Genomic DNA, 11,793 nt, shown 5'->3' with positions numbered 1-11,793 from the left:
AGCAGGAAGAGGCTGAGTCAGACACAACATCAAGATACAAAAGTCATTACCAAATACCAGCAGGAACATCAGTTGTAAACAGTCATTTTAGAAATACATCCTTTCTAGGAGTTACACTTCTGCCTAGGAGGTAGAAAGTCAAAATACTGTTCCCATCCTCACAATAAGTAAATACCTGACAACCAAGCGGGGTTCAAATCCAGACTCCACTGACTTTATGTCAGGTGTGTATACCCAGCGTCCTGACAGGATACAAACTGGAGAAAAAAGAGCTGCAGTATGATCAGCCTCCGCTGGGAGGTGCTTTCTCTCTTGTTCTCTCCCTCCTCTCTTGTGAGTGTACACGTGTACTCTAGAAAGGACAAGAAGGAAGGAAGAGCAGAAGGAAAGAAGAGGAGGAGGAGGGAAGAGGAGGAGAAGAGGAAGAGTATGGAGGACAAAGGAGGAGGAAGGAAAAGGAAGAACAAAAATGAAGGAGGAAAAGAGGAGAAAGGAGAAGGAAGAAGGAGGAGGGCAGAAGGAGGAAAGAGATGGAGGAAAGAAGGGGTAGGAGAAGAAAGAGGAGGGATGAAAGGAAGAAAAGGAAGAAGAAAATGCTAGCTAGATAAACAACATAAGCACTACTTTTCTTGAAGCCATCAGATTTGAGGCAGCAGGGCAATCAAGTAGCCTGAAATGTAAGGAAAGATAGGTTGCCATGCCAAGGACTTCAGAACACAAAGACTGGCCCTCACTTGAGAAAGAACACAGAAGTAAAAGGTATCACGCACCACACAAAGTGGATTAAGACAAAAAGAAAAATCAGCTGAATAGGGGACAGCCATACCACAATCTCTCCTCCTCCATTATCTCAGGATTTGGGGCATGTATGGATATGTACCTAGCATATTTTTCAAGCTGTCAGGTTCAGGACTTGAACTACACTGTCAGCCATGTGGGATTCAGCCACTTTAACCACCATGCCACCAGCTAGCCTACAAACTGATTCCCCTTCCCCCCCCAAAAAAAACATAAGAAACTTAATAGGGCCTCAAAAGATTGTATCTTTTTTTTTGGGGGGGGGGAGAGGTTTTTGCTATAGGGCACGTGCGCTCACCAGACAGACAGAGAGAGACATAGAGAAAGAAAGCGAGAAATCACCCCCCAGGGATGGTCACGCCGCAATCCCTTCTCCATTCTCCTCTCGGGATCTTGGGCGGGCACGCACGCACACGCGCCCGGCGTGAGTTTTAAGCCACCGGGTCCGAGACGTGAACCGCGGTCGACTATGTGGGAGTCCAGCGACATAGCCATTACGCTAACTGCTGGTTCCCAAAAGATTGTATCTTCATTAAATGTATTATCATGTATGTAACTGGAATCCCACAATGAAAAGAGTATATATAGAGAAGAAAACTGGAAGACAAAATCCTGAGGCATTTCCAAACATGATTTGAAAGATCAAATCATAAATGCAAGAAGCTGTTATACCTCTCCCCATATAACAGGACAAAACCAAAACATAAATGTACACACACACACACACACCACACATACATACGCACGCCAAGAAACATTATATTCATCCTTCTTTGAAAAAAAAAAAACAATAATAAGTAAAACATCTTTGATGTAGATGGTAGGGGGGAAAAAGGCATGAATTATAACTTATGGGACCAACAGGTAGTGTAGTGGTTGGTTAATGTGATGGACTCTCGCATGGCCTACCACAGTTTGAGTCCCAGACCTGGAGGCTTGCTTTTTCACCCTCTCTCAAGCACACATGCTCTCGCTCGCACTTTCTCACTCTCTGGTGAGCACATGTGCCTTACAGCAAATTAAAATAATAATAAACAAATTAAATAATTATTAAAAAAAAGAATTACAACTGACTTTTTATCAGAAACTATGCAAGTTCAAAAAAATAAAAACAGTATCGCCCAGACATGGTGGCACAGGTGGCAGAGGTAATGCTGAAACCACATGGGAAGGCCTGGAGTTCAGATCCCTGGTTGGCCTCAAATAGGCCAGACATACCTGTGATCCTGGCTAGGTAGAATACTGAGTATGAGGGAATGGAGGTGTTGTTAGACCCTGTTCAGGTTACCTGTCTCTCTAATTTAAAAAAAAAAAAAGGAAGAAGAATAGATAAATAAATAAGTAAAGGCAATGTGAGAGCATCCTTACTGCAAGAAAAACACTGTACTGTGAATAAAGAATTCTATATCTAGCAAATTATCTTTCAGAAGGAAAAGAAAGTATTTTTGAGGCAATCTGTTACCAATACTCTTAAACTGTAAGAAATGTGAAAGAAATTCCTTCAGACAGAACAATAAGCACTAGAAAAGTTACCAGTACAGCAGAGGAAATAAAGTTAAACTTATATTACCTACTTTAAATTCAAATGTAATAGGTACACTGGCTACTGACTACCATGCTGAATATAACAAGGTATTATGGATTTACTATATATGTGTATAGATATATGTATGTATATATATGTGTGTGCGTGTGTATGTGTGTGTGTATATATATATATATATATATACATATACATATACATATATAAATGGAACACAAAAACAGCACAAAAGACAGTAGGGAGAAACAGGAAATATTCATTGTAGAGCTCTGAGATTATATAAACAGTGTACAAAACTGCTTTAAAAGTCTGTAATTAAACACAAATATTGTTGTTTGGCCCCATAACACAGTGGTTAAGCTTTGTGTGTAAGGAGTCATATCCCACATGCCAACTGCGGTTTGAATCCCAGACCTGGCAGCTTGAGAAACATACTAGGAGTATGTACCTGCATGCCCAAAATCATGATGGGATGGAGAAATAGAGGAAAGGGATTATGATGAGATCATACCCCACTGAGGAGAGCTTTTTCTCTCTCCCTCTCTCTTTGGTGAACGCATATGCCCTCTGGCAATCAAAATAGATAAACAGAAAGATATGTAATATAAACCATAGAGAAAGCATTTTATTTTGACCACAGGGCAAATGCACTCATCAGAGAGACAGGGAGAGGGAGGAGCAAGCATCCCCAGTGGTGAACAGTCATGCCACAAGTCCCTCTCCTCCATTTATCCAGCCTATTGGGATTTAGGGTATTGCAGACGCATGCACTCAGAGTGTTTCTTAAGCTATGAGGTCCAGGACTCAAACCATGTGGGATCTGGCTGCATTAACTACCAGGCCATAAAACTGGCCCTAACTTTTTTTTTCTAACGAGGCAAAATATGTTACTTAATGAGCCAACAGTGAAAATAAAATGTATTTAAAAATAGGAAGCTCAAAAGACACCAGCTACTAAGATGCTAAAACCAACCACATCAATAATTACATTAAACATAAATGGTCTAAACACCTCAGTTAAAAGATAAATTAGTAGAAATTTTAAAAGTAGGTTAGTGAACACAATCGCACATTAAATGAAAAGGCATATATTGAAAGTAAACGGATGGAAAAGGATGTGTAATGCAAACACTAACCAAAAGAAAGCTGAAAAGCCTATATTAACATTATTTAGACTTCAGATCAAGGAATACTATGAGAGATAATAAGGAACATTACATAATGATAAAGAGATTAATTCTTTATGAAAACACAACAATCCTAAATACATATGCATCTAATAACATAGGTTAAAATACACTAAACAAAAACTGATAGAACAAAAAGGAGAAACAGACAAATCCACAAACATACTTGAAGACCTCAACTCTTCTTTCAAGGAACAATAAAACATGTAAACAAAAACTCAGTTATGAAATAGAAAAACTAACAAGGACGACTGATCAACTTGAACCAATGGACATTTATAAGATGTGCTAACCTCAAGCAGCAAAATACACAATTTGAAGTATACATGGAACATTTACCACAACTGAACCATACTCTAAGCAATGAAACAAATTTGAAAAAAGTTTTTTAATTACACAAAGGAAGTTATCTCTCCACAACAGAAGTAAAACATAGATATTTTGGAAAGAAAAGCAAAGTCACAAAATATTTGGAAATTAAACAACAAACATGTAATAAATTATAGGGGGAAAACCAAAGTCAGGTTAAGACCTTACTGAATATAATCATCAAATTTGTGTGAGAACATAAAGCAATACTCAGAAAAGAAGAAAGGTCTAACAGAGAGGAATTTAAACCCAGAACATACAGAAAGTAAAAACAAAGATAAAAAAGAATAATCAATAAAATTGAAAACATAAAAGAAAAATCACTAACAAGCTGTTTTTTGAAAAGATTAAGAAAACTGATAAGCCTGAAACCAAACTAATAAACACAAAATAGACATTGCCAGTATCAGGAATGAAAAAGACATCACTAACGATGCCACAGACATTAAAAGAATAATTTATGACAATGAATAAATGAATGACAAATTCCTTAAAAGCTAAAAACTACTAAAGCACACATAGTAGGCCAAAGTGACTCATACAGTTGAAATATATAACCTTCAAAATCCCTTACCCATTAAAGTAACTGTCTTTATCTTTTAAAACCTTCCAACAAAGAAAACTCTAGGCCCAGAAGGATAAGCTTGCAAACTCTAATGAACATTTACAGAATAAATTAATGTTAATTCTACAGGGACCAGCAGATGGTGTAATGATTAGGGTGTTGGACTCCCATGTAGTTGACTGTCATCTGAGTCCCAGACCCAGAGGCTTAAAACTCACACCAAGCAGGTGTGCATGCATACCCAAAGAGGAGAATGGGGAGAAGGGACTGTGGAACGGCCATCCTTCGGGGGGTGATTTCTCACTTTCTGTGTCTCTGGCAAGTACATACATGTGCCTTATGGCAAAAACTCTTTCAAAACAAAATAAAACAAAAAATTAATCTTACACTAAATTTCCAAAAAAAATTTTAAGGCCAGCTTTACCCTGATACAAAGAAATACACAAATAGGTATCTTTCATGGATGCTATGGTTTGGATATTCCTGCCTCCCTTCCTCTCAATTGATTGTACTATAAAAGTGTTAAGTGAAAACTTAATCCCTTTGTAGTGTCCCAAGGTGGGAACTTTGGTTGTGATAAGATTCTTAGGGTGAGAGGCCTCTATGACTGAGTTCTGGTAGGTTTGTAAGACCACAGTAAGAGAAACTGAAGGATATAGATCATGCCCTTGTTAAAAGTTCTGTTCTCTGCTATTTTGAGATGCCTATGGACTTTCCAGACACTAGAATCATGAATTTTGCAGATAAATTTCTATTTTCCTTTCTTTTTTTAAATAATTATTTTATTTTATTCATCATTTTTTTTTTTTTTTTTTTTTTGACCACAGAGAGTAACACAGAGAGACAGAGAGAGACAAACAGAGAGAGAGAGAGAGAAAGCTGCTAAGTTCAGGCCTCGATCCATGGTTGGCCATGTGGGCGTCCCGTGCCCCAACCACCTCGCCACCTGCTGGCCCCTCTATTTTCCTTATAAATTTACCCAATGTTAATATCTGTTAGCAATGCAACAAAAACAATAGATGGTAAATGCAAAGCAAACAAAAAATCCTCAACAAACCATTAGCAAATATAATTCATCAATTTATGAAAACGATAATACACTATTACCAAGTTAGGTTTAATTAGAGAATGTAAGGTAATTCAACATTTGAAATTAATAAATTCACTATATTAACAAACTTCAAAAGGACAAATCACATGATCATCTCAAAAACTACAGTAAGCTCAGTCCCACAGTGCAGCAAAAGATGGTAGACCCCACAAAGTGGAGCAGGGTGAGAGCCCCAGCCCCCCACAGGGGGGTGCTTCCTGTCTCCCTCTTCTCTTTTTCTCTCAGTAATCAAAGGACAGAATGAGAATGTCCTTAACATGATAAAAGGGCACCCCTGTTGGACTATTAAGGCTTGGGGTAACAAAGTATCAGAGACTGATTGGTTATAAAAAACAGAAATTTCTTTCTCAGTTCTAGACACAGTAAAGTCCAAGATCAAAGTGTCAGCAGATCCACAGCCTGGTAATGGGCTATATCCTGGTCGCTCACTTAAGTATTTCACTGTGTTCTCTCAAGGCAGAACTGGAGAAGGAGCTTTCTTGGGGACCTAATCTTTTCCAAAGACCCCTCCTCCAAGTACCCTCACACTAGAGATTAAGTTTCAAAATACGAATTGGGGCAGAGGAGTAATAAACATTAAGTCTTCGGTGCCATTCTACTTACTGTACTTCAAAATGAAAGGCTGAAAGCTTTCCTCTTAAGATCAGTAACAAGTCAAAAATATCTGCTGTCACCACTCCTATTCAATATCATACTGGAGGTCCCAGCCAAAGCAGTAAGGAAAAAAAGGTGGGTTGGGGGAGGACAACCAAATTAGGAAATAATAAAACTGTTGTATGTATACAAATAACATCATTGTCCACATAGGAAAATTCCAAAGAAAATACATAAGATGTTACTAGAACTAGTAAGTGAATTTAGGAAGACTGCAAGATTTCAAAGTTAACACACAAAAAGCACTTGTAATTCTACATACCAGCAGTGATCAAATGGACACTGAAATTTAAGAAAATTATCATTAACAAGAGTATAAAAAATTACATATCTAGCAAAATATGCAACAATCTCTGTATATTGAAACTATAAAATGCTGACAAAAGAAATCAAAGATCTAAATAAACGGAGATAACCTATGTTCATGAATTGGAAGACTGAATATTAAGACATGGATTCTTCCCAAACTGATGTATGCTTTAACACAACCTCGGGATGTTTTGTAGAAACCAACAATTTGCCTCTAAAGGTTTCATGGGAAAGCAAAGGACCCAGAAGGACCAAAATGATTTTTAAAAAGAATAAAGTTCTGCATCTGACTTCAAGACTTATATAAAGCAAAAGTAACCATGATAATGTCATATTTGGCAAAATTAAGGCCAAGATCAAGGGGATAGTACAGAATTAGATTCACGTAAGTAGTCAACTAACTTTCCACAAAGTAAACACAATGTGAGAAAGAAAGTGTTCCCTACAGTTAGTGCTAGAAGAACTACACATCCATCTAAATAGAACATGAGTCTTGACAAACTATATACAAAAACTAGCTCAAAAATGGATGATACCCCTTAACAGAAAAGCCAAAACATAGAACTTGTAGGAGAAAAACAACAAAAAATGTGCACAACTCTGCACCAGGCAAAGATAAAACACAGAAGCACAAATCATAAAAGAAAAAAATTAATGAACTGAATATACTCAAAATTAAAAGTTCCTTTTTGGGGGCCAGCAAGTAGCATGGTGGTTAAGGATGCTGGACTCCCACATGGCCAACTGTGGTTCAAATCCCAGACCTGGTGGCTCACTTTCTCACTTTCCCTCTCTCTTTCACTCTGTCCCTCTCTGGTCAAATTAAAATAAATAAAGTTTAATAAAATAAAATAATTATAAAAAAAAAAAAGTTCCTTTAAAGTTACGAAAGGGGCCCCAGCCATTAGCGTAATGGCTATGTCACTGAACTCCCATGTAGTCGACCGTGTTTCGAGTCCTGGACCCGGTGGCTTAAACTCATGCTGGGCACATGTGTGTGCGTGCACAAGATTCCGAGAGGAGAATGGAAGAGAAGGGATTGTGGCGTGGCCATCCCCCCTGGGGGATGATTTCTCGCTTTCGATCTCTCTGTCTCTCTCTCTGTCTTTCTGGCAAGCGCACGTGCCCTATAGCAAAAACCTCTCCGGAAAAAAAAAAAACAGTTACAAAAGTGAAAAAACAAGCTTCAGATTGTGTGTGTATGTGTGCATGAGTCTGTGTGTCAGACTGATATAATACACAGAAAATTCTTACAGTAAAATAATCTAATAAAAAAATACACAAATGAGCAAGCTCTCACTCTCATTAGTCACTAAGTAAACACGAATTAAAATTAGTGTGCTATTACATGGCCAGTAGGAGAGCTAAATGACTGAAAGTGTTGATGAGGAATTAGAGTAACTGGTGGACACTGCTGGTGGACATGTAAAATGGAACTACCACTTTGGAAGTTTGGCATTTTCTTTTTCTCTTTTTTTAATTTGTTATTGGGTGCATTCACTTGCAATAGGAAGAATGGGGTTTGAGAAGGCACCCCCTGGAGAATGGCCACATTGCAATCCCTTCTCCATTCTCCTCTCAGGATTTTGGGCATATATGCACATGCACTAACGTGTTTTTCAAGCTTCTGGATCCAGGACTCAAACTGCACAGTCCGCCACGTGGGGTCAAGCTGCCTTAACCACCTGATCATCAGCTGGCCTGCAGTTTCTCAATAAGTTATATATCCACTTACTATACAGCTCAACAAATTCCATACCTCGACTTTTCATCAAGAGAAATAAAAACATAGGTTCACATGAAAAGTCAGAATGAATGTTCAGTTTTATTAAAAACAGCTCCACACTGGAAACAATCCAAATATCCATAAATAGGTAAAATGGTCAACAAACAGTGGTGAATCAATAACATGTACTATAAAAAGACAAAAACATGAAAGACCCTTAAAAACATGGTGGTGAGAGGAAAGGCCAACAGAAGAGTGCACATTGTACAATTCCATTTACATAAAATTGTAAAAGAAATGAAACGAATTCAGTTAAAAAAAGAAGGTAAGTAGTTTCCTAGTGCTGAAACTGCGACTGACTACAAAAGGCAGAACAGAAGTTAGGGAACTCTTGAATGTAGTATGAAAATATCCCACTCTTGGTTGTGGTAATGGGGACATCAGTGTTTATGTTTGTCAAAACAAAAATGAACTGTACATTTAAAATAAGTACATTTCATGTATCTAAGTTATCCTCAATAAAGTGTTGATTTTTTTTAAAGGTACTCTTTGGAAAATAATAACTGAAGAATACTGGTGATGCCCATAATGTATAACCACTTCAAAAAAAAACCACCTAAGAGGGCCAGCTCCATGGCAAAGTGGTTAAGGAAGTTGAATTCTACATGGCTGATCATGAGTCTGAATTCCAATCCTGGCAACTTAAAAAACATGTTAGGTATATTTGCATGCCTGTTCCAATCTCGACAAGTGGGAGAAATAAACAGAAAAGGGATTTTGGTATGACCACGTCCCATCGGGGGGTGCTTTTTCCCTCTCTCCCTTTCTGTTTTGTCTTTCTATGGGAATGCGCATTCAATTTTTAACAATATGCTTAAAGAAATTTTTTTTATCTTAACTTTATTTATTTATTTATTTTAATTTGACTAGAGAGCGGCAGAGTGAGAAAGAAAGGGGCCAGGGGAGAGAAAGAGAGAAAGCAAGCTACCAGGTCCAGGACTGGAACCATGGTCAGCCCTGTGGAAGTCAGAGTCCCCAACCACCACACCACCTGCTGGCCCCTGTGCATACAATTATTATTGTTAAAAAAAAAAAAGAAGAAAACACAATACCTATTTACAGTTTTTTAAAATGTTAACAAAAATGAAGAAAACATAAAATCATCTTGGAAAGTTAAGAATGGTAGGAAATATTTGAACTTATATTGGCCATATATCAGAAGCAGCAAACATTCTAATTAATGCTAAAATATCAGAGGCGTTCTCCTTAAAGTAAGAAACACCAATGTTTAGCTACCAGTGTTACAAATCAACATCATATAGGATGTATGTGCCAAAGCAATGAAAAAATACATGAGTTACCAAAATTGAAATGGAAATCACAAAATTCTGAGCATTTCCAAATAAACGTTAGCTCAATAAAATGATTACGATACATGATAAAGAGAAAATTCAAAAGCTGTCCCATATCAAGAAATATGAAAACAGGAGAAATGTTATGGAATGTTTCCACCTACCAAAGCAGAATAAAAAACTAGCTAGGAATAATGAGGAATGTCACACATATAGAGGCAGAGGGGACTACAAAACTTTCCCTAAAAATACAAAGCAAGATATGAATAACACGAAACCACTCTTCTGAAGGGAGACTCTAATCTATAAAAGTCTGTCCCTTCCAAATTAATCTAAATTTTCTATATGCCCTCATCCAAAAGATACTTTTTATGTAAATCATAAACTGAATTTAGTGTCTACAAAAAATGTCGAAGTCAAGAATATGTTTGATAAAGCAATCAGGAGAGAGAAATGGTTATCCACATGTTAAATATGCATACCCTTTAACTGAGCAATTCCACTTCTAGGAGTCCATGCTCCAGAAATAATCACACACAGACAGAGCAAGTTTACTGAACTGTTGGTAGGTTGACTCCTGGAATGCAGGTAGGCCTAGAAGGGGGAGTTGGATTTTTTTAACCTTCTATTCTTCCATACTGCTTAAATTCTTTAGATCAAGGATGACAAAGTTTATAATTAAACATCAATCAATAGAAAACTGCCTTCATTATGAAGCATTATTTGTGATAGCAAGAAGTGCAAATAATTTAAACATCTCTCAATAAGGGACTAGTTAAATACATGACAGCCTATTTCAAACTCATGAAATATCACTTAGCTTTTCAAGTGTTAGGGACATCTATACATAACAAGGAAAGATGTTCAAGATAAAGTGAAAAAGCAAATGATCCGCAAATGTTTGATACTACCTTCCTCACACTCTGCATATATGTACATGTGTTTAAAAACGCCTTTGTAGGACTTTGAAAGATGAACACTAAACTGTTAACTGTAGACATTAGAGAAGGACTAGGTAATAAAAATAAATGCTCTTATTTTACCTAATAGTCCTTTACTTATATTGCTGAATTTTATGTCAAGCTTGAAAGCCTGTAATTAATTTTTTAAAAAGTCATTTAATATAAAATAACATGAATTCCAGAAGACAATTACAACACTGAAAAAAAACTTTTATTTCTATTATCTTCAGGTTTATTTACATACTCTTCAAATGATCTGTGGTCTTTCAGCAACGGTGACTGCTATTTTAAAGAAATGTGGTATTTTTCTTGATAAAAATTACAATATAGTAAATGCTTTAAAAAACTGTAAACTTCATAGAACCAGCAGACTCAAAGCAGTGTTTATGGGGATGTCAATTTGTCAATTTTTATTTTTAAAGGCCAAGAAAGAAAAATCTGTCGTATTCTTTTTCCTCCCTTGCGAAAAGGATTTGGTACCTCCTCCCTTTTCCTTCAACTTGGTCGGAGCGGCTTTTTAAACTCACCATTTTGAACGTGCGCAAAATGATTACAGGAGCAGCAGCTCGGGAGGCCGGCATTGAAGGTGCAGCTGCCCGAAGCGTGCTCTGCACTGACGTCGCTAACGGAGAGCAGCATTAGCTGAACGACACTATGGGAAGAACGACTGCTACGGTTTGTACAGGCTGTCTGCATCCCGGAGCCCGGTGACAGCCGGGGAAAATGCTGAGCGACAGCAACGCAAGGCGTTTTGGGGGAGGGAGGCTGCAGGCCTGTGGCGTAACACAGATAGTCTCTGAGCTGGGGACTAGCTACGCGCAACGAATGTGGGTTCGGGTTTTGGTGGGAAACACGCTTGTAGGGCAGCGAGTGTGGGGACAGGCGGCGGGGTCCTTGGCCAGGGCACCAAGGACAGCAGAAGAGACGGCAGGGAGGAGCGGCCGGCGGAGACCCCCGATACCCACCGATGCCATCCCCCCAGGGGGCCGCGGGCGCCGTGGCCCCAGACACGAGCACGGACCCAGGGCAGGGCTGGACAGGCGGAGGAGGTAAAGAAGGCCTCGTACCGCCATCAACCCCACCCACCATGGCCGGCGCGGAGGGCCGGGGATTCTCCTCGGGCAGAGAAACTAAGATACTGAAGAGCTGAAGACAGCAGTTTCCTCGCACCGACCCCCACGCTCCCGACATGAACGAGCCAGATTTTAAAAAAATAT

The 11,793-nt window shown here is 38.4% G+C and overlaps 1 protein-coding gene across 1 annotated transcript in view; it reads right to left on the bottom strand.

Annotated features, from left to right (window-relative positions):
• LOC106736298 (uncharacterized) overlaps window positions 1-11,787 on the bottom strand; it is a 29,525-nt gene extending 17,738 nt beyond the window's left edge. The window contains exon 1 of the mRNA XM_014592679.1: window positions 11,104-11,787. Within this exon, the coding sequence (XP_014448165.1) occupies window positions 11,104-11,767 (664 nt within the window). The 5' untranslated portion in view covers window positions 11,768-11,787. The remainder of the gene's footprint in view (window positions 1-11,103) is intronic.
• Window positions 11,788-11,793: the final 6 nt, after the last annotated feature.

This window comes from Tupaia chinensis, unplaced genomic scaffold (genome assembly GCF_000334495.1).
Source record: "Tupaia chinensis unplaced genomic scaffold, TupChi_1.0 Scaffold138235_1, whole genome shotgun sequence".
Classification (NCBI taxonomy): domain Eukaryota; kingdom Metazoa; phylum Chordata; class Mammalia; order Scandentia; family Tupaiidae; genus Tupaia; species Tupaia belangeri.
This window is presented reverse-complemented; position numbering and strand designations above follow the sequence as displayed.